The sequence below is a fragment of the Narcine bancroftii genome, chromosome 6 (assembly GCF_036971445.1).
Source record: "Narcine bancroftii isolate sNarBan1 chromosome 6, sNarBan1.hap1, whole genome shotgun sequence".
In the NCBI taxonomy this organism is placed as follows: domain Eukaryota; kingdom Metazoa; phylum Chordata; class Chondrichthyes; order Torpediniformes; family Narcinidae; genus Narcine; species Narcine bancroftii.
In genome coordinates, this window is record NC_091474.1 from 211558656 (window position 1) to 211585853 (window position 27198).

Genomic DNA, 27198 nt, shown 5'->3' on the forward strand with positions numbered 1-27198 from the left:
TCCCACCTGCTGGCCTGTGCTCCTCCCGCACCTTTTTATTTGGACATCGACTTGCTTTTCCACATTCACACCCAGAAGATCATTTACCCTTGGCTTCCTAAGAATGCTGCATTACCTGCTGAGTTTCTCCACCACATTTGTGTATTGCATTTGACCCTACCATCTGCAGCTTTTCTTGTTTATTGGTCAAGCCTTGAAGTAGTTTTAGAGGTTTCAATGAGGTCACCTCTCATTCTTCTAATCCCTGGAGAAGATAGGCCTGGTCCACTCATCAAAAGTTCTACTGTGCACTATGAATGACCATGCTTCGACCCAATGCAATTTGCCTATTATCACAATTGCTCCACAACAGATGCAATATCGTTGGCTCTCCATTTAGCTTTGGATCACCTCAAAAACAGCAATTCATACATACGGCTGCTCTTCATCAACTACAGCTCGGCCTTCAATACCATTATTTCCTCAGTGTTGGTCAAGAAGCTACAAACTCCAGGCCTCTAATCCCACTCTGCAACTCTATCCTTGACTTTGTCATCGGAAGACCAGTCAGTACAAATTGGAAACAAGATGTCTTTCTCACTAATTATTAACACAGGTGCACCCCAAGGATGTGTGCTTAGTCCACTGGCCTACTCATTATACACCCATGACTCTGTGGTCAGGCACTATTTCAATGCCATCTACAAGTTTACCGATGACACGACAGTTGTTGGAAGAATCACAAATGGCAATGAGGAAGCATACAGGAGGGAGATAGATCAGCTCATGAATGGTGTAATGACAACAACCTTGGGCTCAATGTCAGCAAAACCAAGGAGATGACTGTGGATTTTAAGAGGAAGTTAAGGATCATGACACAGTCCTCATCAAAGATTCAGTAGTGGAGAAACTCAAGTAGTGGAGTGCCACCATCTCCAAGGATCTGTCCTGGAGCCTACACATTGATGCAATCACAAGGAAGGCTCACCAGCAGCTATATTTTGTAAGGTGTCTGAGGAGATTCGGTATAACTCCAAAGAATCTTGTAAACCGACTGCCTGATATGGAGACACCAATTCTCAGGGCAAGAAAAAACTCCAGAGGGTTGTCAACTCGGCCTGCAACATCACAGGCACCAGACTTCACTCATTCAAGGACATCTACATGAGGAAGTGTCTTAAAAAAACAACCTCTATCCTCAAAAACTCCCACACCTAGGATATGCCCTCTTCACTCTGCTACCATCAGGAACAAGATGCAGGAGCCGAAAGACAAGTACTCAATGGCACAAGGATAGCTTCTTCCCCGCTGCCATCAGATTCCTGAATAATCAATTAAACATAGGTATGGCCTTACTTATCGTGCACTATTATTTTAACTTTTTTATAGTAATGTCAATAATGTGGCTATAATATGAATGTTTGCACTGTGACGCTGCCGCAAAACACCAAATTTCATGACTTGTTCATGACAATAAATTCTGATTCTGAGAAGAATAGACCCATCGTCCCAGAAATCTTCGCTTCATTCCCTCTAATATTGTTATTTTAGGCAAAGAAATCAAAACCATACACAATACTCTGGCTGTGATCTCAGCACTGAGAACTTAGTTACAGTGCCCGCCACAATGTTTGGAACAAACATTTGTTTCCTTTATTTGCCACTGTTCTCCACAGTTTTAAATTTGTAATCAAACAATTCACATGAGATTAAAGTGCACATTCCCGATTTTATTCAAGGCTATTGGTACACATTTTGGTTTGACCATGTACAAATTACAGCACTTTTTGGACATAGTCCCCCCCATTTCAGAGCAACATAATATTTGAGACATAGCAATGGTACTTTTCCGTGGATTGTCACTTTGTTGTGGTGGAGAAACTTGTGTGGTCCTGAGATCCCAAGAGTGATGCCATCTGGAGCTATGCTCCTGATAGGGTCACTCATGGTGGTAAGGTCGAGGATGAAGGCCCTGACAAATAACAATCCAACCAAGAGCTCAATGGTGGAATAGGCGGATGAAGTTACTTCGAACTCCATGGCTGTGAAGGCAGATTAAGCTGCAACAAATCCATCATCTCCAATCGACATGGTTTCCATGCCATTGGAATTAGTTGATTAATTTGTGAAGTATCATGTGCTTCTTGGAGTGCAACATTAAGTACACGTTAAACAAATACATGCATCTTCGTTCCATGGAAAATGGAATGAAGCCCATCATCTCCAACCTCAAGGGATAGACATGATGACGATCTGCTGTACGTTAAAGTAGTCATGTTTATTATTTTGCTGCATATCCCTCACATGCAATGACTGTTTGAAGTTTGTGGTTCACAAACATCACCAGGTGCTGAGTATCCTCTATTGCAACCATCTTCAGCTCCTACTTGGTTACTTTTTTTCTCTTCAGCATTTGGAAGGCATGCTCAATTGGATTTAGATCGGCTGAGTGACGTCCATTCAAGAATTTTCCAGTTTTTAGCTCTGAAAAACTCCTTTGTTTTGCTTTAGCAGTATGTTTGGGATCATTATCTTGCTGTAGGATGATGCACCGTCCAATGCATTTGGAGGCATTTGCTTGAACATGAGCAGATAATATGTTCCTATACACTTCAGAATTTATTTTGCTACTGCCATCAGCAGTTACATCATCAATGAAGATAAGTGCACCTGTACCTGTGTCGGCCATATATGCCCAGACTATAATTCTCCCACCACCATGTTATACAGATGAAGTGGTATGATTTGGATCTTGGTCAGTTCCTTTACGCTCCTCAGTTTGCTCTTGCCATCTCTCTGAAACTTGTTAATCTTGGTCTCAACTGTCCACAATACCATTTTTCAGAATTCTGCAGGGTCTTTTAAATACTTCTTGGCAACTGTAATCTGGCTATCCTGTTTCTGTGGCTAACTAGTGATTTGCATCTTGCAATGCAGCCTCTATATTTCTGTTCCAGAAGCCTCCTGCAGACAACAGTCATTGACACATCCTTGCCTCCCTTCAGAAGAGTGTTTCTGATCTGTTGGGATAGGCATTTGGGGATTTTTCTTCATCATAATGAAAATTCTTCTCTCATCAGCAGTGGTGGTCTTCCTTGGAATACCAGCCCCTTTGCGATTACTGAGCTCACCAGAATGCTTTTTCTTCTTAATAATGTTCCAAACAGTTGATTTTGGTAATCCTAAGATTTGGGCAATGTCTCTTACTGTTTCATTCTTGTTTTTCAGCCTCATAATGTCCTCTTTGACTTTCATTGGCACAACTCTGGTCCTCATGTTGAAAAATGGCAACTGCAGACTCCAAAGATGATCAGAAGCTGAGAAGAAAGCCTAGCTCTCTTATCCCTCACCAATGAAGCAATTAAATAGACCTGAGTAAAATCAAATACCATTGAAACTTGTTGGACTCAAATATTATGGTGCCCTGAAATGGGGGGACTATGTCCAAAAAGTGCTGTAATTTCTACATGGTCAAACCAAAATGTAGACAAATAACCGTGAATAAAATCTGGAATGTGAGTTGTTTGATTACTAATTTAAATCTGTGGAGAACAGGGGCAAATTAATGGAAAAAATGTCTTTGTCCCAAACATTATGGAGGCCACTGTATTCTTATTGTCCTACATTGGGCAGGCCAGGGAGGTCCTTTGCCCAACAGCAAGTCCTGAAACACAAATTCTATTCTGTGCTTTGTGGTGGGAGGAGATTACCTAGATTCTTTGCAATTTGAGTGAGAAATCTTTATTTAAATTTACCATTTGCCTTCCAAGTTGCTTTCTATAATAGCATGCTAATTTTCATTGACTTGTGCACAAATATACCTAGTTCCCCAAGATGAACTCTAAGACCTTCCTTGCATTACAGAATTATGTTATTAGTAATCTTTAAGTTAGAAAATATCTTATTTTTAGTAAAAACTTTGTGGGTTTGGAAACAGGGAAAGACAATTACACACACAAAGACACATTACACATTTGTACTATAAGATAAGAGGGGTCTTCTGGAGACAAAGTGTCTCTTAATTCAAAACCATACGAATTTTGGATTGTCCTATTAAAATCCAGAGACAATGGATGCTTGCTCAGAAGCACCTGTGTATATATACACATACATTCCGCTTGTTGGTCTGTGCAGACAACTTGGAGATATTTGCTCATAAAGGTTTAAATTAGATCAACTTCAAACAAAACAAGTGGTGATGTCATATCACGTGATTGGGTCACTTAAAAAAGACATTTTTAATAATGAACCATTCTTCATCTGAATTTAGGAATGCAGTAAACTTCAGTGGGAGAGGTACTGTTGTTTTGCTCTTTCTTTGTCAGGGAAGAAACACAGAATCAAGTGGCTTTGGAAGAAAAGGGCCACTTCAATTGTCTCTTTGACAAGAGAGGGCAGTTCTACATGTCCATTTGTAATGGTCATTTAACTCTTGTCTGGATTGGTGAAATCATCGTGTGAAACACAAGTTCTAAAACCTCCACACAAGAGAGGGGAATTTATACAAAAGTAATTTGTATGAAGAAATATTTCTCTGACAGCAAATCTACAAGAATTCATGAGTTTAAGCATTTTTGAACAGCAGTTTAAAGACAAAAGATTTCAAAGACTGAACTTTAAAATCATCTCTTCAGAATTGTGCCTAAACTGCAATGGTTTGGGATTTGCCACACACACACATACTGTATAACTCCAATTATCTGAAATGGTTGGGACCAGGCCTATGTTGGATAAACATTTTTTTCAGATAACTGATCATTTTTCAAAAACAGCCCAGTAGCCACTGCAAATCATTTGCATCAATGTTTAAATAAAAAGGAGGAGTTATGTGATGGAGTAGTGGCCGGTAGGAGAATACCAGCCCTTTCCAGAAAAGAAGAAAAAAAGCGAAGAAAAAGCAAAGCCCCAAACAAACAAATCACAAGAAATAAAAAATAAAGGTGTAGAGAAAATGGCACTAAGAAAGAAAAACCAAAAACAACTGGAAGAAAAGAATAAGGAAAGACGCCGGAAGAGAAAGGCAAAGGTCTTACCTGCACGAAAAAGCAGGGATCCGCCGTGAAAAGAGGAGCCCGCTCCCCAAGGTTAGTGGAGACACCCCAGGGTCGTGACCCACCAACCGCGGGACTTCAAAAATGGCTAACCGAGCCAAACAGAGGAGCGCAACCGCGCATGCGCAAGGAATTGCGCATGCACGATGCGCACGACAAGGAGAACACCAATGGGAGGGGGTACAGCTGAGAGATGCCCGACAGCAGGGCTCCCAGCTGGAAGATAAAGAAAGCAATGGGAAAGGGAGGAATGAGAAAGAAAAAAGGAAGCAAGAGACACAACAGATAACCAGCCTAGAAGAAGAGGAACAACATCAAGAAATCATGGGAAAAAAAACCAACAAACTGAGACAAGCAACTCAACAAAAAAGTCAAAAGAGACACAGATACAAGGAAGAGAAATAGAAGACACAAACCCAAGAGCAGACACAGAAGAAGAAGAAGAACACCAAGCTCTGCACAGAGGAATAGGAGGTAAAATAAATGGACAGAACATAGATTTAAAAAAAATTTCAAGAACAAATGAAAGCTTAAAAGAATGGTTGACCCTAGAATTTAGTGAAATGAAAAGAAAAGTGAAAAGTACAGAAGAAAAAGTAAGTAGAATAGAGCTGGTCATAACAGATGTAGGGAAAGGATTAGAAAATGTGGAAGAATGTGTAATGGAGGTAGAAATGGAAGTGAACGACTTAAAAAGAAAATTGGAAGAAAGTGACAAAAAAGTTAAAGAAACACAAGAGTTGTTGCTCAGAAGATGGATATAATGCAAAACTATAGTAGGTGAAATAATATAAAAATAGTGGGGCTTAAGGAAGATGAAGAAAGCAAAGATATGAAAGAATTTATAAAAGAATGGATCCCAAAAGTCCTGGGAAAGCCAGAAATGCAGGAAGGAATGGAAATAGAAAGGGCACACAGAACATTAGCCCCGAAACCAGTCACAACAAAAACCAAGATCCGTTTTAGTAAAATTTCTGAAATACACAACAAGAGAAATTATATTGGAGAAGACAATGAATAAAATTAGAGAAGACAAGAAACCACTGGAATACAAAGGTCAAAAACATTTTTTTCTACCCAGACATAAGTTTTGAGCTCCTAAAAGAGAGGAAGGAGTTTAACGCAGCAAAATCGATCCTATGGAAAAAAGGCTATAAATTTATGTTAAGGTATCCAACGGTGCTTAAAATAGTTATCCCGGGGGAGCAAAACAGACTGTTCTCGGATCTGGAAAAAGCACAAGAATTTGCAGAACATCTGCAAGACAGAAAGAGAGATGAAGGGATGTAACAGGAACAAAGAATGACAACAAACTACATATAAAGATGTAAAAATAATGTATAAGTAAGAACTAAAAGAGGGAAGAAAAGAGAAGTAAGGGAGAAGGGGGGGAAGAAAGAGGAGGGGTTAAAAAATAAATAAATAAAAAGAAAAAGAGAAAAAAAGAGGGGGAGCTTTGTTGTAATGTGAAGATAAAAGTCTTTTCTGGAGGGGGTTGGGTGGGAGAGAATAACAGTCACTGCGAAATCAGTTGACACTTGCGAATGAGTTCGCAGTCCGAATGGAGAGGGGAGTTGTGGTTGCCCGTCAAGGGACAATAGGGCAACTCAGAGAGGGGGAGGACACTTGGGGTTAAGGGAATTTTTGATGTGGGAATGGTTGAAATATTTTATGTTTTAGAAGTGTTGTCATACAGTGATACAGTGCATTCAAAAAGAAACTGATAAATGAAAATGGGGAAAAGGGGAAGGGTGGTGGTGAGGAAGCAGAAATGAGATGTAAACAGCATGAGATGGCCATGTTGAACTATATGACTATAAATATTAACGGAATACATAACCAAATCAAAAGGAAGAGGCTATTAAATTTACTGAAAAAATAAAAAATAAATACAGCATTCATGCAGGAAACGCATCTAACTGAAAGTGGAACACAATAAATTAACAAGAGACTGGGTGGGACACGTAACGGCACCATCATATAACTCAAAAACCAGAGGTGTAACTATATTAATCAATAAAAATGTACCAATCAAAATAGAGGAAGAAATAATAGATCCAGCAGGGAGATATGTATGATAAAATGTCAAATATATTCAGAGCTCTGGAATGCACCTAATGAAGAGGATCAAAAATTTATGCAAGATATTTTTTTGAAGATTGTAGGGGAATATATCGATAGGAGAGGACTAACTTTAATTTGGATTCAAAGATGGATAAAACTGGACAAAAGACTAGCAGAAAGAACAAAGTAGCCAAATTTATGGTTAAATTAATGCAGGAAATGCAACTTTTGGATATATGGAGGAGACAACACCCAAAGGAGAAGGAATACTCATATTATTCGAGTAGACATAAAACATACTCAAGGATTTACCTGTTCCTATTGTTAGCCCATATCCAAGGGAGAGTTAGGAAAACGGAATATAAAGCTAGATTGTTATCTGATCACTCACCCCTGTTATTACCAACAGAACTGGAGGTCATCGCACCAAGAACATATAGATGGAGATTAAACTCATGCTACTTAAAAGACAGGATTTTAGATAATTTATTGAGCGCCAAATTAAAATGTACTTTGAAATAAATACGGAATTAGTGAAAGACAAATTTATATTATGGGATGCAATGAAAGCCTTCATCAGAGGGCAGATAATAAGTTATATAACTAAGATGAAAAAGGACTACAATCGGAAAATAGAAAATCTAGAAAGGGAAATAGTAAGTACAGAAAAAGAACTCTCAACAAGGGAAGATACAACAAAAAGAAGAGAATTGGCGGACAAAAAATAAAATACTAAACACTACAAACATGTAAGGTGGAGAAGAACATAATGAAAATAAAGCAGAAGTATTACGAGCTAGGAAAAAAAATGCACAAAATGCTGATTTGGCAGCTTAAAACAGAACAAGCTAAAAGAAAGGTATTGGCATCAAGGAAAAAGGACAAACAAATTACATATAACCCAACAGAGATCAATGAAAACTTTAAGGAATTCTACGAGCAATTATACCGAACTGAGAACGAAGAGAAAAAAGACAAAATAGATGAGTTTCTAGCTAAAATTGAACTACCGAAATTGCAAGAAGAGGAGAAAAACAAATTGATAAAACCATTTGAAGTAGAGGAAATACAAGATGTATTAAAAAAGCTACCGAACAATAAAATGCCTGGGGAGGATGGACTCCCAAAAGAATTCTATAAAACATTTAAAGAGTTACTAATTCCTCCCCTCCTGAAAGTAATGAACCAGATAGAAAAAACACAAAACTTGCCAGATTCATGTAAAACAGCAATAATTACAGTAATACCAAAGACAGGGAAAGATCCACTAACACCAGCATCGTATAGACCAATATCTCTACTTCACTCAGATTATAAGATAATAGCAAAACTACTAGCAAACAGGTTGGCCGACTGTGTACCGAAAATAGTAAAACTGGATCAAACTGGAATTATTAGAAAAAGACGAACAGCGGACAATGTTTGTAAGTTCATTAACTTAATCCATGCAGTACAAGGAAATAAGACACCAACAGTGGCTGTTGCTTTAGACGCAGAAAGAGCCTTTGACAGGGTAGAATGGAATTATTTATTCAAAGTATTACAGAAGTTCAACCTACCAGAGAAATATATTAATTGGATTAAAGCATTATATAAGGGGCCAATGGCGAAGGTGACATAAATGGATATATATGGAGCCTGCCAACTTGCCAGTGAGTGTTCCACCAACCCAGGAAGCCTCCCCAAGGATCAGTGGCACCAGTGGGGATGTGGGAATTTCCTTATTATTTTCTTTAGCTCATTGAAGAATTTCTCTGTTAAGGGAATTGGTAACGATTGAAATAGGTATTGTATCCTTGGGAAAATATTCATTTTAATGCAATTTACCCTTCCAATCAGTGTTAGTGGTAAATCTTTCCAATGTTCTAAGTCATCTTGTAGTTTCTTCATTAATGGCTGATAATTTAATTTGTATGGATGGCTTAGATTATTATCTAGTCTAATACCTAGTTATCAGATTGCTTGTATTTGCCATTTAAATGGTGATTTTTTTTTTAATTTTGTGAAATCCGCACTATTCATTGGCATCGCTTCACTTTTATTTGCGTTGATCTTGTACCCCGATATTTCTCCATATTCCTTTAATTTCTTATTTAATTCTTTTTTTTGATAATTCTGGTTCTGTTAAGTATACTATGATGTCATCTGCAAAGGGACTGATTTTATATTCCCTCTCTTTTATTTTTATACCTTTTATTTTATTTTCTGTTCTTCTCAGTTCTGCCAGTGGTTCTATTGCTAAAGCGAACATAGTGGACATCCCTGCCTAGTTGACCTGTTTAATTTAAATTGGTTCGATATATATCCATTTATGTCACCTTCGCCATTGGCCCCTTATATAATGCTTTAATCCAATTAATATATTTCTCTGGTAGGTTGAACTTCTGTAATACTTTGAATAAATAATTCCATTCTACCCTGTCAAAGGCTCTTTCTGCGTCTAAAGCAACAGCCACTGTTGGTGTCTTATTTCCTTGTACTGCATGGATTAAGTTAATGAACTTACAAACATTGTCCGTTGTTCATCTTTTCCTAATAATTCCAGTTTGATCCAGTTTTACTATTTTCGGTACACAGTCGGCCAACCTGTTTGCTAGTTTTGCTATTATCTTATAATCTGAGTGAAGTAGAGATATTGGTCTATACGATGCTGGTGTTAGTGGATCTTTCCCCGACGCCCTTGTCCTGACTTCGAAACCTCTCCTCAGCCTACCGCACACATGCACACAGGGGAGTCGGGTTTGCGTATTGGAAGGAGGCTGAGAGGAGGGTTCAGAGTCAGCTTCAGGAGCTCCGGTGTGCCAAGGAGGGAAGGGGATAGGAGGAAAGGGGAGGGGAAGGAACACCACTGAGCCCAAGGTCCTGCTCCTTCACGGGAGGCCACTCTCCTTGATAGCGCCAGAACAAGGGATTCTTCCGACCGCTTGCGGCTGGGAGACAGTGGCACGCAGTTTGAGAGGGAGAGTTGGTGATAAAAGTCAATAGAGGGAGGCAAATAAGAAATGGAAAGAGATGGGGGAGGGAGTCATTCTAATTTCACGTCAAGTGAATTTTTTCCAACCTGTGAGGTCAGTTGGACTCCAAAAAAATTTGGATAAATGAGGATTTCTGATTTGTTTGAGATAAATTAGGATTTTTGAGAATCCAATTTTGGATAATCAGAGTTGTACTGTATAAATATTTGTGCATAGTGGGGTTAAGTTTAGAGTAAGTAAGATTTTATATTATTAATAGTTATTAATAAAAATCAAAGTTTTGAAGATATTGTTTTCTTGGTGAATTTCTATTGCTGCTAGTCTATGTCGTAACACTTGTAACCAAGCTTACTGACTTTCTCCTCTCTTGCAAAGTCTGCCTCAGCCGTTGAACAGCTGAAACTTTTAGTCACATTTTTATTGGACCCTTACGTGATAATTCTCTTGCTCATCTGGCCATATTCCTAATTGAGATACTTGAGCTCATTCCAAAGCCCTGCTGCCAGCACTTTAACTCAAACCAAGTCCTTGTGTTCACTAAATTGTCAGCCATGCAATGCATGTTCCTTTCTCTGTCTTTCTGTCTCTCTCCTTCCAGCTCTTTAATTACAAACTACTTTGTAAACACTTCTAAGCCCAAGTGTGGAAAGAGTAAGCAAATGTTCAAACTCACTTCTGCCAATGGTGTTTGCTGCTGGATCAATTGCTAACATTAAGCCTTAGTGTGGTGGCTTGCGATTAACCAAGAATGTTACGAGAAATATGGACCAAAGTCATGAATTAACCATGATCTGAACAATTGGAGAAACAGGCTTAAGGGATTCAGTGATGTCCTCATGTTTCATTATGATTACTACAAATCTCTAGTTATAACTATTAATGCATCCACAATTTTAATAACTCTTATGACCATCCACATTTTCATTTCTTTAAGTCTTAACATCTGGGATCTCCTCCCTAAGTCTCTCTTTTAGAGAATCAAGAGATGATGTGTCAGCATTATAAAAGGCACCAAGGATTTTTAAAAAACCAGCAATATTCTTGGTAAATGGCAGAGCAAACAAAAGAGTGTTTTTTATTTCATGTTCAACTTAGACTCCACGAAAAAAATTGCTCTATCCCAAAGTATTCACCATTCTTTTTCTCCCACTGTGCAGGTTGTTTTTTTATTCTAGATTCCAGCATCTGCAGTCTCTCATGAGGCCTCATTTCGGAAACATATGTTTCTTGCCAAATTTTGTTTGATAATGATTCAACGAAATGATATACAAATCTCAGATACTAACAAACGTGCTGCCAGTGATCATTTCAGTGTTCAAAAAGCTTTAAAAACTAAAATCTAATATAATTTTAAACAGAGTTTTGAAACAATCAAAAGCATTTATGAAATAATAATGTATTTTTCTACTTCAGGATGAAGGGATAAGAATATAAATGATAGAAAATGTTTTAATGCATTATACATTTATCGAGTACATGTGAAATAAACTTCATTGCATTAATGCTATTCAATATTCCAAAATATTTCATAATCAATGAAGAATTTGGCTAGGCCCCAAAGAATCCCTAAAAATTATAAAGAATCACTAAGCAAGCAATAAAGAGGAAAGATAGTTTGTGAAAATAAACTGGCATAAAATGTAAAAACATGGTAAAAGTTTTTAATAATTATATAAAGTCAAAAAGGGTGGGTAAGGTGAATGCAGGTCCTTTGAAAGATAAAAAGGAACTGAAATTCTTACTTACTGAACAGGATTTTATGTAAAAGAAACTAAAATAAAATTAAAATCTATAAAACAACAACAAAAGTATACTTAACTGAATAAGAGACAGTACAAAAATTGGGGTTATTTTGATGGACTGGATATGTGGGTCAGAAGGGCCTGTTACTAAAAATGTAAAAATATTCACATATTTTAGTGCAAAAAAATCCCTTAGAAATGTTTCCGGTTTTTCCCTTGTCTGATAAATACCTTAATTGTGCTGCTCTATAATAATTTTTAAAGTTTGGTAACTGCAAACCACCTTGGTTATACCTCACTGTTAATTTATCTAATGCTATCCTCGGTTCCCCCCCCCCCCCCCCCACTTTCCATAAAAATTTCCTTATTATTCTCTTTAGTTCATTAAAGAATTTCTCTGTTAAGGGAATTGGTAATGATTGAAATAAGTATTGTATCCTTGGGAAGACATTAATCTTAATGTAATTTACCCTCCCTATCAACGTTAGCGGTAATTCTTTCCAATGTTGTAAGTCTTACTGCAATTTCTTCATTAGTGGCTGATAATTTAATTTGTACAAGTGGCTTAAATTATTATCTAACCTAATACCTAGGTATCAGATTGCTTGTGTTTACCATTTAAATGGTGATTCTTTTTTAAATTCTGTATAATCCACATTACTCATTGGCATCGCTTCACTTTTATTTGCTTTGATATTGTACCCTGATATTTCTCCATACTACTTCAATTTCTAAATGGGATCTAACATTATCAGATAGATGTTTTCGCTGTAAGAAGGAAATGGGAACAACAGTACATGCAATTTGGGCATGTGAGAAAGTGAAAAAGTTTTGGGAAGATCTAAATCAGGTATTAAATAAAATCACAAAAAATAACATACCAAAAAATCCAGAGATCTTTCTTCTAAGTAATATAAGAAGTAAAGAATTAGGCCTCAAACTGGATGAAGCACAAAAAAGATTTATTATGATAGCCTTAGCTGTAGCAAAAAAATGTATAATGTCAACTTGGAAATCGGAAAAAAGTCTGAGAATACAGCAATGGTGCATGGAAATGAATAAATGTATTCCATTGTAAAAATTAACATATAATTTAAAAAATAAAGTCATATTATTTGAACACATTTGTGAACCGTACATGGAACATAACAGAGAGGGCTTGCCTCGGACCTCCACCCCCTAAAACGAGAAGAAGACAAAATGACTTGACCCAGTGTGTAAAAGTAGATGACACATTTTTCTTGTTTATTTTTCATTGTGTGATGGTTTTATTGTATTGTGTATGTTGAACGTTTAATGGGTTTGGAGGGGGAGGGAAGGTGGGGGGAGAAAAAAGAGGGAAATATTTGTATGTATTTTGGTTGATATGGTGCACAGTGTGAAAAATAAAAAAAATATTTAAAAAAAGAAATGTTTCTAAGATAAAAGGAGCAGTCCCTGAGCGTGTAATAAGATGTTCAAGAATCTGACACTTTTGGAAAGAAATTGTTTCTAAACCAAGAGGTGCTGGTCTTCAGACTTCTGCCGAAGAAGTTATGACCAAGGTGAAGGAGGTCTTTTATGATGATGTGTGCCTTCTTGAGGCAGAACCTCACACAGATGCATTCAATACATGGAAGGTTAGAGCATGTGATGAACCTGGCTATTTGTTACATTCTGAAGACTTCTGCATTCCTGGGCAGTTAAATTCCCAAGTGAAAAACACAAAAGTCTGCAGATGTTGTGATTCTAGTAAAGACACAGAGATGCTGGAGGAGCTCAGCTGGTCTCACAGCATTCATAGGAGGTAAAGATATATTACCAATGTTTTGGGCCTGAGCCTTTCCAATTTATTCCCAAATCAGGCTGTGATACAACCTATCAATATATTTTCCACAGTACACATGTATAAGCTTGATAGAGTATTTCATGGCCTGCAAAATCTCCTCAGATTCCTTAGAAAGTTAAGAAGCTCTAGTGTGACTTGATATGCTGGCTCAAGGAAGTTTTCTGAAATATGAACAGCCAGGAACTTGAAGGTTCTAACTCGCTTCTCCCCACCCCACCCCCTCCATCCATCAATACAGATAGGTGCCTGGTCTCTCTGTCTCTCCTTCCTAAGATCAACAATAAACTCATTATTGATGATGAGAGCAAGCAAGACTGTTGTTCTGGCACCATCCAACCAGATTCTCAATCTCCTTCCTGAATCATCTCCAGTCATGAAGTCAACAACCACAGTGTCATCAACAAACTTGTAGGTCGAGTTAGAGCTGAAATGGCAATAGAGTAGGGGACTAAGCACACAGCGTTGGGGAGCCCCTGGGTTGATGATCAGTGTGGAAGAGGTGATGTTTCCGATTCACACTGACTGGAGTCCGCTGTTGAAGAAGTTGAGGATCCACTTGCAGAAGTACAAACAGAGTCCCAGATCCTTTAGTTTGGTTATGTTTGCTGGTACGATGGTGTTGAAGGTCAAGTTGTAGACAATGAAAAACAGCCTGAACTAAGTGCTTCTGTGCAGAGTGGAGGGCCAGCAAGATGGCATCTGGCACTGATGTGTTGTGACAAGAGATGAATTGAAATGGATCGAGGACCTTCCTATAATAGGAGTTGTGCATTCTATAATGTGGAAATGGCCAAGGCCTTGATCAATTACCTTATGTCAGTCTTCACATGCCAAAGAGAGATGTTAAGGATGCAATGACCTCAGTACAACTGCTATCAGTACAGTGGTAATGCTGAGCAAGCTAATAGGCTTAAAGGTAGACAAGCCCCCGATCATGATGGAATACATCCAAGGTACAGAAAGAAATGGCAGAAGTTAGAGTAGATGCATTTGTGACAATTTACCAAATTTATCTGGACTCTGGGCAGGTTCCAGCAGATTGGAAGAGAGCAAGTCTCATGTCACTGTTTAAAAAAAGAATGTAGGAAAAAAACAGAAAGCTGCAGCCACATGGCTTAAGATTTGTAGTCAGAAAAATGATTGAAGCTGTCATTAAGGACGAAATAGTAAGATATCTGGATAGAAATTGTCCCATCAGTCAGATGCAACATGGATTCAGGAAGGGCAGGTCATATTGGACAAATTTACTTTGTGAGGATATAATGAGCGGAATGGATAGAGGTTTCCATAACATGTTTGATACATAGCTAAATAAAAGATATCCATAAGAAAAGGATGCATTGAGTTGTGGTCAATTTATTAGCATGCATGGACAACTGCTAAACCAAAAGAAGAAAGAGAGTTGGGATAAATGGGTGTTTGGCATTTGGCAGTGGTCATTGTTGGGGCTGCAACTGTTCACAATATATACCTGAATGATTTGCGGATTACTCTAAATTGAGTGGAAAAACAAATTGTGCAGAGGATGCAGAGAATCTGCAGGTATTGTAAGGTAAAAACATCATGAGATGGGACCGGAGAAGGAGTCACCCAGTACTAAGGAGTAACAGGATGCAGGTGTGACCTTGTACGCTCAAGATAAGTGTGGCAATAACAAGATGATGTGCAGCAGACTAACAGAAAAGGATAGCAACAGTTTATTCATTGGACAATGTAATGGTATGATAATTTACTAAGTACATATCCTGAGGTATAAAAAAAACACCACTTGCTGATAACGGCAGAATGCGCCTTCTCCAACTAACACTGTTAGTTGCAAGTGTTACTATCCGGCAATAAAGAACAAAGAACCTTGATTTCGACTCAGTCTGGTGTTTGACTCACTCATTCATGAACAAAGCAGACCTAACAGTTTAGATAGATTAAGTGAGTAGGCAAGACCCTGGCAGATGGAGTACAATGTTGGAATACACTTTAAAAGGAAAAATAGAAGATCAGAATATTTAAATGGTGAAAGACTGCAGCTTGCTTTTATGCAGAGGGCCTTATGAATGCATGAACTACAAAAGGTTGATTTGCAGATGCATCGGTTAATCTAGAAGGAAAATGGAATGTTGGCCTTCATTGCTAGAGGGATTGAATTTAGGAGCGGGGAGGTTCTGCACAACTCTACAGGGTACTGGTGAATTCGAAGATGAAGTACTGTATGGAGTACTTGTATCTTGAGAAAGGCTTTGGAGGTGCTTCAGAGGAGGTTCACCAAGTTTATTCTAGAGTCAAGAAGGTTAGTCTATGAGATAAAATGTGTGGATGAGAGAGGATCTTATAGAAACATGTTAAATTATGATAAGATATACAGGTTATTTCCACTGGGAGTGAGTCTAGAACTGGGAGGGACATAGCTCCAAGATTTGGCAAACAGAATTTAGGGCTGAGATGAAAACAAACTGTTTTTTTATTTATTCCAGAGAGTAGTGAATCTGTGGAATTCTCTGCCCAAGGAAGCAGGATACCTCATTAAATCTATTTACTAACATATAAATGTGGGGAAATAAGGGATAAAAGTAATACACATCGGTGGAGCTGAGTCCAAGGCCAGATCAGCCATGGTTCTATTAGATGGTGAAGCAGGCTCGAAGGACCAGATGGGCTACTCCTGCTCCTACATCTTGTTCTTAAGTAATACCTTTATTTTCCTCACCCATTTGAAAGAACAAATCAGCATAATTATTCTGCTCTTCAAATTATAATGATGAAATTTTAAATCCACTTGAACATTCAAGCAAATTCAAGGAACTCTAAACATGAGAAATAAAATAATCAAATTGTTTTCATAGCCATTTTGAAAAATGCTTCCCAATATCAATAAACAGGATTAAAACAATATAAATATGCTCAAATAATTCTACTCTGCATCAATAATTTCTGTCATTCATCATTATATTTTCAAGAACTAAAATAAGACAATTTACAATGCCTAGCTCCTTCCACTCATTACTTATGCCTGCTCACATACAACTTTAATAATGTTTTCCTGAACTAGTTTCTTTTTCCTCTGTCAATCATAACTGGCAAATTGCACCCCTGAACAAAGACTGGATAGGCACAGTTTGTTTTCTTTACAGCAAAGGAAGCTGGAGGAAGATTTAATTATGGTGTTTAAATGAGCATTGTAAATAGTAAGAACTTAGACTGATGAAAACCCAAGGGACATAGATTTAAAGTAACTGGATGAGATGAGGAAAAACATTTTCACCTAAAAGAAGTTAAGTGTCTGCAACCCATTGCTGGAGGCAGAAACACTCATCACAGTTAAAAGTGCTTAGATATTTTCTTGAAAATCTGTGACCTGAAAAACTATGAATTTAGTGCTAGAAAATTAAGTTAGGAGAAGCTGTTTCTCAACTCACATACACTGAATGGCTTCAATAGACAATAGACAAAAGACAATAGGAGCTGGAGTAGGCCCTTCGGCCCGTCGAGCCAGCACCGCCATTTTACAGATCATGGCTGATCACTACCATCAGTACCCCTTTCCAGCCTTATCCCCATAACCCTTAACTCCTTTGCCCACTAGAGTCTTATCTAACTCTCTTTTGAACAGGAGAATCTGCCTCCTGCATCATTATTTTTCTGTGAATTTTAAGATTTTAGGAATATTTTTTGCTTTCTCACTTGTTTACAACGGCAATAAATAATGGAAACTATCAGTTTACAAGAAGCCATGCTGGTAATGATTGCCAGCAGTGGCACCATAATACTGGATTAAGAAATAAAATCACAATACTTTCAAATACTCTTACCAAGGAACAAAAATGAAAACCAGATTGCAAGATAGATACACCGTGGAAAAGGAAAATATGAACTGAAGGAATGAGAAAAAAACTTAAAGGAGGCAAGCAGGGAAGGAAACCTTAAGCAAAACAAGACATGGAGAAGAAAGAAATTTCAAAATAAAGAATTCTTGTCATTTAATAAGCTTATCAAGTATTTCAGGATAAAAATAAAAGAAACCCTTCCAACATCTTATGAAAATGCTTCTGGTCAGTCGATCCAAGCTAATTTATTTGAGTGTTTGATTACAAATTTAAACTTTCCTACACTCACGTTAAACAGTTGTTTTCTGGTACTTGGCACTGTCACCATGGGAAACAATTTACTGGGTGTCAACCATATTAATGCCTTTCATAATGTTATATTCCTCTATTAAGTCTCCGCTCATTCTTTATTGTTCCAAACAGAAAAGCTCGTGCTTGGTTAACATTCTGGTCAATCTCCTCTGCACCCTCTCTAAGGCAACTTAATTTATTAGAACTATATTTCTGTGTGGATCTTAGCTTTAAAATTAATGGTAGAACTAGGCAAGTTAATTAAGTAACACTAAATTAAGTGTTTAAAAAAAAGGATTCGGTTACAAACTAGGTCAAAACAATGGAAGGTCAAAAATAAAATTACAAATGGGAAAAAGGATAAAATAATTGAAGAGAAGTGGTGTTTAACATGATTTAAGTATTTTTGTAACACATTACAGTAATCGAACACCCTCTGGAACTGCCCAAGTTATGCATCTATATGTTAAGTTACTGTTTCAAAGCAACAATTTGCAAACTGAAATTTTGCATCCAAAATTTCTTGTGATTTTAACATGCGCTATAAATTTCTGAGCATCCTGCCTTGCTTTTACTATGGCAAACCATTATTTCCTAGAGAAATAATCTGAAAATGCTACAGTAAACACAAATGACATATTTGGCAGTGGAAAGCCAATTGCTTATGCCATCTACATTGATTAAGTAGAAACAATATGAATATGACCTGAACATTTGAAGTCTGAATTTAAAATCCTTCTATTATGCTAAATATAATCACCAGCAGAAATTTGTAAGGGGCAGAGATAGAGACTCGGTTGATGCATTCAAGTTACAGAAATATTTTTCATTACATATTTATTTTTATACCATTTATTTAAAGAATTACATCAGGAATTAAAAATACATAAGGAGCCCCATATTAAGGGGGGGGGTAAATGCATATTTTTTACCCTCCTCCTTGGATACAACATTATGGGAAATGTCATAATGTTGTTTTCTAATATCAATATTGAAAAAATATTGCTGCAAAAATGCCAAAGCTATACTCATAGTCTATTGTTTATATGCAGCTGTAGTTATAAGCATTCAGGGTTCAACCTATTCAAAATCAGTATTTACCAATTACTATCATTACCATTCAACAACAAATTTTGAAACAATTTTTTAACTTACATAAATTTATAATTGGTTAACTGAAGCGATTTCAATCAATTTAAACAATGGCTCCCATAAATTAAATGAAAAGTGTAGGTAGGCTATATTCCAAAACAAGAACAGATTATAATAAAAAATAAATACTGACTGATTATATCTGTCTATTTATATAACTTTGATAACAGACAAGGATAAAAGGGGAAAGAACAAATCAGTCTTGGCATGGGTTGCTAATACAGTAAGACAATGTAGTGAGCAAATTAACGTCTTCCCAATGATGTAAAATAAATTTTAAAAATCCAAAAGAGGGGCCCTCCCAAGTTTCTTCAGACTAAATAACTAATTTTTGGGAGGTTTTTTCACAGGTAGCACTATAATGAGTTATTGTTAAGTTACATGTAGCTCATCTAATATAACAGATACACACTTTTCTGGGGTTAAAACAAAGACCTGCATTATCAGCCTTAAATGAAAGCATTATTCTACTGGCAAGAAAGAAAAATTATGTCCAGTGGATCAGAAATGCGCTAATCGTTATTAAATTCATGTATCAGATGAGACTGATGGCTAAAACATATGCTGCCATGCAGATAAAATAACTAAAACCTGGAATCCAACCTCTCAAAATTGATAGTGCTTCAAATTCACTTCCATAACTTCACCTCAAAAACAGCAATTCGTACATGTTTTGGCTGCTCTTCATCCACTACAGCTCAACCTTCAATATCATTATTCCCTCAATGCTGGTCAAGAGGCTACAAACTCTAGGCCTCCGTACCCACCTGTGCAACTGGATCCTTGACTTTCTCATTGGAAGACCACAGTGAGTACAAATTGGAACCAACGTCAACACAGGTGCACCTCAAGGATGCGTGCTTAGCCCACTGCTCTATATATATATATATATATATATATATATACACACATCCATGACTGTGTGGCCAGGCACAATTCCAATGCTATCTACAAGTTTACCGATGACATCACAGTTGTTGGCAGAAGCACAAACCTGCAGTGATGAAGTGTACAGGAGGAAGACAGCTCAGCTCGTTGAATGGTGTAATGACAACAATCTTGCAATCAATGTTAGCAAAGCCAAGGAGATGATTGTGGACTTCAGGAGGAAATCAGGGGAATGCAACCCAGTCCTCAACCCAGGGCTCAGTAGTGGAGAGGTCAAGAACTTTCAATTCCTGGAAGTCAACATCTCCGCAGACCTGCCCAGGAGCCTCCACGTTGATGCAATCACAAAGAAGACTTGACGGTGGCTAAACTTTGTGAGATGTCTGAGGAGATTCGGTATGTCATCTGAAATTCTCAAAAACCTCTACAGATGTAGAGGCATAGAGAGCATTCTGGCTGGTTGCATCACTGTCTGGTCAGGAGGCGCAAACTCTCAGGACAAGAATAAACTCCAGAGGGTTGTTAACTCAGCCTGTGACATCACAGATACCAGACTTCTCTCCATTGAGGACATCTAAATGAGGCAGTGTCTTACAAAAGCAGCCTCTATCCTCAAAGACCCCCTTAACCCAGCCAATACCCTCTTCATTCTACCATCAGGAACCTAAAGACGAGCTCTCAATGGCACACAAACAGCTTCTTCCCCGCTGCCATCAGATTCTTGAATAATCAAGGAACCAAAGACACTGCCTTCCTTTTCATGCACTGTTATTTTTTTATATATAGTAATGTCATAAGATTGTTATAATCGGCATGTTTGCACACGATGCTGCCACAAAACACCGAATTTCATGATTTGTTCACGGCAATAAATTCTGATGTGTGAGGGAGCTGGACAGTAGACAAAAATTAAAAGAATTTCATGTATGCTACATTGTAAATATAGTATTACGTGACAATAATGGAAACCTTACCTGATTCTGATTCATGTGATTGGGATGAAACAGAATTTAAAAGGAGGCCCCTTATAATTTTCATTACGCCAGTTACCTGTTATTGTCATACAACCATCTACAAAAAAAGTGATATCCTGGTGGCTTTTTTTCAAAAAATTTACACACAATTATCCTTTATATATGCTACTCAACAGCAACCTAGAATAGCCAACTTTTTCAAAGGTCAACTCAATCAATGGAAGATATGCATTTTGTAACTCTGACAATTAACCACATTCAAAGTGATCATGCAGCAAAAATACTGAACAATTTTACAGAAATATTCTACCATTACTAACCTATTATATAAAGTCATACAGGATGGAAACAAAAATGCTCTAATTATGCCAATATATCTGCCCATATCAGAAAAAAAAGTTTGGAATAAACAGTTTGGGACCATGTGACCTGACCTCAGTGCTGGTGCTCAACTGTTCACAATATTTATCAATACTTTGGCGTAATACATCCAAGTTCGATGATTATACAGAGCTGGGTGACAGCATGGCTATGAAAAAGTTTCAGGGAAACATGATATAGTTAAAAGAATGAGAGTAAAAAATGCATTATTTGAAATTGTACAGGAATCTGCTGAGACCATACCTGGAATAGAGGTCAACCACTCAGATTAAGAAATTATACTCATGTTTTAGTGGAAATGCAATCAAAATTCACCAAACTGATTCCAGGTTTGGGATTGCGTCTATTTAATAACATTTAGCAGCCAGTGCCCTTAGTCTCGTGTTCAAAAGAATGTGAACTGGCTTCTACCACCTCTTCTGTTCTCTGAACATGCAAGTTTTCTTTCTTTCTCAGTTCTGGTGAAGGGTCTTGGACCTGAAATGTTCATTGTTTTTCTTTCCACAAATGCTGCATGACTTGACAAGCTTCTGTCTCATTTTGTTATATTTTAGATTTCCAGCACCTGTAGTTTTTTTTAAAGATTTTAGTAAATGCAGTAAGTTGAAAAATGCTGTTCAAAAAACCATCCACTTGTGTCCATATGAGATAGATATATTGTCAACATTTCAGGCCTGAGCCCTTCTTCAAGGGATAAGCAGAATGAGCAAAAGCCAGGAAATACAGAAAATGCTGGCTGGGAAAGGAATCCAGACCAAAAAAAATGATGTTAATAAGAGAGAGGTTAGAATGCATTATGTCTGTGTGAAAGGAGACAAGGAAAAGGGAGAGGGACAGAAATGGGGGAAGATGACAGGGGAAGAAGTGAGGTCGGGGGGGGGGAGAAAGAGTTTGAACAAAAGCCAGAGAAGTCGATAGTAATGCCATCCAGTTGAAGGGTGTCCAGTTGGAAGATGAGATGTTGTTCCTCCTATTTGCAGGAGGACTCAGTCTGGAAGTGCATAAGGCTATGGGTGAATATGTCAGCAAGGGAATGGGATGGGGAAATGAAATGAGTTGCCACTGGGAGATCCACGCAACTGCGGTGGACAGAACCGAGGTGCTCAACAAAGCAATCTCCCAGTCTGCGCCTAGTCTCTCTGATGTAGAGGAGACAACAGAAGGAGTACTGGATGCAGTAGATGGCCCTTGCAAATTCACAAATGAAATGTTGCTTCATTTGGAAGGACTGTTTGGGGCCCCAAATGGTGGTGAGGGAGGATGTGTGGGCACAAGTGGAGGGAGATCTTAAGGAGACGGCTGGTGGGGAGGAATGGACAGGGAGTCAACTCATCTCTATCTGCCACAATAGCGTGGATCTTCTGGGGCCACTCATTTCAATTCTCCATCCCATTCCCTTGCTGACATGTTTGTCCACGGTTTCAAACACTGCCAGACTGCGACCACCGCAAATTAGAAGAACAACACCTCATCTTCCGACTGGGCACCTCCAACCAGATCTCATTAATGTCAACTTCTCTGACTTTTGTTAAAACCACTCCTTCACCTTCCATCAACTCTGTTTCTCTCCCTTTTGCCTGTCTCCTTTTGCACAGACATAATAAATTCTCACATCTCCCTTTATATCATATCCAGTTAACACCTTTTGGTGGTTTGGATTCCCTGAGCCAGCACTGTCTATATTCTGAAACTTGCTGAGATTTCCTGGTTTTTGCTCATTCTGTTCATTCCTTGAAGAAGGGCTCGGGACGGAAATATCAGCAACATATCTTTGTCTCCTATGGACATTGAAAGACCGGCTCAGTTCCTCCAGCATTTTGGTGTGTTTTTAACTACAATCACAGCATCCACAAACTTTTGTGTCTCACTACATGCTATTCATATATCAAAAAAATCAAGTAGATAGAACAGATAATGGAAACCAAGACAGACTGACACATTATAAATTTACTTATAAATATAACTGATAAATTACACTGAGAAACACATTAGCTCAAGTCACAATTAAAATAACAGCAGTGTAACCCAGGTTTTAAAATTACAATAATTTTCAAAAGTTTACAGTTTTTTCCATTCCAAATATGCACTTTATAATTGTCAGTATCATCAGTCACAAATAGGCATTACCATACCTTGCAAATGGTTTCGGCATCCCAAGGTAGAATTGTTTTCAAATCAATTACATCACATGAGACTCCCAATTTCTCCTGAGCCATGCTCGCCACTTCTTTCATTACGTGAACCTATAAATAAATAAGTCACTTAAACACATTTGTAAATAAGAATATATTTAGTAGCATTTTCAGTGTCAAACATAGTTAGTTGCAAGTTTTTCTTTTTATTTCTTCTTACCCTTCTTTGATTATTTTCCTTGAATATTCTCGCTTCAAAGCCACTGTCTGTGAAATTCATAAGTGTTTTTTCATGTTGCTTTTAATTGAAATTGGAGCACATGAAACCAAAAAGCTATCTTGGTTTGGGTTGGCACGGTTAGTGTAGCAATTAGCTAGACCTGGGTTCAAATTCAGCCCTGTCTACAAGGAGCCTTTACGTTCTCCCTATAACTATGTGGGATTCCTCCCTCATTCCAAAAGACATGGGAGTTTGTAGGTTAATTGGTCACATGGGTATAACTGGGCATTTTGATGGCATTAGAAAGTTGCAAAGGTTGTTTGGGAGAGGTTCTCAGCAGGTAAAAGGATGCCTGGCATGTGAGCTACTTGTAAAAGTCAGGTGAGGTCAGAGCCAAAATGCTCCTGTTGTAAAGAGCAAGTGTGGCAAGATTAAGGAACCCGGGCTGATGAGGTCCTGGTCACGAAATCGGAGGCATATGTCAGATAAAGGCAACTGGGATCAAGCCAATCCCCTGAGGGCCATAACAGATGTAGGAGTGCACTTACAAGGAAATCAGGAGGACAAAGAAAAAGGGGAGATGAGGTATTTTTTGCAGCTAAGATCAAGGAGAATCCTTAACAGTCCCTATAAGTATATATTAAGAGCAAAAGGATAAATAGGAAGAGAATGGTTTCCCATTCAAATTGGTTGTCTATGTGTGGACCCATGGGAGATGGACAATGTTTTAAATGACTACTTCTCATCTGTATTTACCGCAGAGAAAGTCATGGAAGCTGGAAAATTCGGGGAACAGAATAGTAATGTCCTGAAACATCCCAGCTTACAAAGGAGATGTTGACTGTCTTGAGGACCGTAAAGCCAGATGAATCTCCAGGGCCAGAACAAGTGTATCCTAGTATCTTGTTGCAAGCAAGGGAAAATTTGCTCACCTTGACCATAAGTGAGATTCTGGAAGACTGAAAGATAGCTAATGTTATGGCTTTATTTAAGAAAGGTCTACAAGGTCAAGCTAGGGTGAGCCTATAGTTAAGGGCAGTTACTGGAGAGAACCCTGAGATAGAGGATCTATCTGTATTTGCATAGGGAAGGTCTGATTAGGGATTCCCAACATAGCTTTGTGCATGGGAATTTGTGTTTCACAATTTGGTTAGAATTTTTTTTAAAGAGCTAATTGAGAGGAGGTCATGGTGGTAGATATTGTCTACTTGGACATTCATAAGGCTTTTGACAAGGTCCCATGTTGCTGCGTGGTTCAATGGATGAGATCACATCGGATCCAGGGTGTGTTTTAAATTTTGCAATTGTACATGGTAGCTGCATCACTACGCCACTTAATTTAAAGAGAAACTTTAGCAACTACTATGGCAAAAGGAAGTTTAGAGCAACATTTCCTCACAAAAGCAAGATTCAGTGAGTGAAGGATAGTTAAAATATAACAGAGCTAAATGACCATTGACCAGTGGCTCTGACATCCACCATCATTAATTGCTCTGGCTTACACCAACTCAAATCATACTGCCCTTGCTTAGTGCTCATTGATTTTTGTCCCAATGAAACTCTATACTTTTGGATAAACTATATTTTCAGATAACTGGTAATTTTTTTCAAAAACAGCCCAGTAGCAGGAAGTTACAGTGTTTAAACAACAACAGATAACAAGGAAGGCTTTTTTAGTATGAAATAATGTTTAATTCTCATCAAAATATAACTTGAACAAAATAAGATAAATTCAACACCAAAATCTCAAAATTCTACTCTCACCTTTGACGTCATTTTGGCTCCGAAAATGTCTCGGATAACTGAGGATTTCTAATTATTTCAAATATCCTCATTTATCTGAATTTTTTCAGAGGCGAAATGACATGCATGTGTGTGTGTCTGTAGATCTTGGTGAAAAAAAAATGTTTTCTATTTGGAATGTCATACAACATAATTACCTGCCAATTTTTATTATTTAATGCCTTAAAAAGGCAACAACTTTCACTTGTTTTTATAAAAAAGTAGTGAACATTTAGATTCATGTTAAAAATACTTCCATTGCAAGTAATTATTTCCCAAAAGTATTTCTGTGGAAATGTAACAATAAATACAGAAAGAATAATCAAAAACAGCTTCTATTAATACTGAAATCATGGCATATGACTTCTGGATCTCTCTGCAGGAATGTATGTACAACTGCTGCATCCCTTTCTACTCTCACAATCTGTGATACTCCTCTGATGCGCACTTCAACCTGACTCCAAATTTTTGGAAGATTAATCTACCTAAATTTTAAGTTTGATTGACATATGGCTCATGATTCTCACTTTTCCTCTCCTACTCTGCCTGAAAATGCTCTTCAAAAACTATTGTACTGATTATACACTTGATCAACTTTTCAAATTCTCTTACAATCGTGAAAAATTGCCAAGTCTTTAATGTTAAAAGCATTACTAAAGGCTAACCTTCCATTTCACTTAATTTCAGAAGAGGGAATGGATTTCTAATGAGAAGAACTTAGAACACTGTATAGTACAGTACAGGCCCTTCAAGCCTCGATGTTGTGCCAACCCATATATTCCTCAAAAAAGAAGTTCTAAACCCTCCCTATCTTGTATCCCTCTATTTTTCTTCCATCCATGTGCTTGTTTAGGAGTCTCTTAAATGCCCCCAATGTTTCCTCCTCCACCACCATCCCTGACAAGGCATTCCAGCCACCCACAACTCTTTGCATAAAAAAAGTTATGTCTGATGCCTCCCGTAAACTTCCCTCCCCTCACTTTCTATATATGTCCTCTGGTGTTTGCTATTCCTGTTCAGGGAAACAGGTGCTGGCTGTCCACCCTATCTATGCCTCTCATAATCTTGCAGACCTCTATTAAGTCTCCTCGCATCCTTCAATACTCCAAAGAAAAAAAGTCCCAGATCTGCTAACCTTGCCTCATAAGACTTATTTTCCAATCCAGGTAAATCTCCTCTGCACCCTCTCCATAGCTTTCACATACTTCCTGTAATGAGGTGACAGAACTGAACACAATACTCCAAGCTTGGTCTTAGTAGAGATTTGTAGAGTTGTAACATGACTCTGCTCTTGAACTCAATGAAACCCAGCATCCCATAGATCTTCTTAACTATTTTTCAACCTATGTGGACACCTTGAGGGATGTATGGATTTAGACCCCCAAGGTCCCTCTGTTCATCCATACTCTGAGTAACCGACCACTCAGCTTTCTGGTTTGTCCTTCCAAAATGCATCACTTCACACTTATCTGGATTGAATTCCATCTGTCACTAATCTGCCCAACTCCACATCCTGTCTATATCCTCTTGTAACCTTTGGCAATCTTCAGCTCCATCCACAACTCTTCCAACCTTCCTGTCATCAGCAAACTTACTGACCCACCCTTCCTCCTCTTCATCCAGGTCACTTATACAAACCATGAAGAACATGGGTCCCAGAACAGATCCCTGTGGCACTCCACTAGTAATTGACTTCCAGGAAGAATACTCTCTGCTTTCTTCCTACAAGCCAAAATTTTATCCACCCATCTAATTTTTCACTGATCCCATGACTCATGACTTTTTGGATAAGTATATCAATGGGGGACCTTGTCAAATGCCTTAAAATTTATCGACTATCTTACGCTCATCATTTCTTTTGTTATTTTTTTAAAAAATCAATTAGGTTCATTAGGCATGACCTTCCCTTCACAAAGCCATA

The 27198-nt window shown here is 37.9% G+C and overlaps 1 protein-coding gene across 4 annotated transcripts in view; it reads right to left on the bottom strand.

The window, feature by feature from the left end:
• Window positions 1–27198, bottom strand: part of bckdhb (branched chain keto acid dehydrogenase E1 subunit beta) — a 231248-nt gene that overhangs the window by 91698 nt on the left and 112352 nt on the right. For all 4 annotated transcript variants that reach the window (XM_069887393.1, XM_069887391.1, XM_069887392.1 and 1 more), the window contains exon 8: window positions 23276–23386. In XM_069887393.1, the coding sequence (XP_069743494.1) occupies window positions 23276–23386 (111 nt within the window). The remainder of the gene's footprint in view (window positions 1–23275; window positions 23387–27198) is intronic.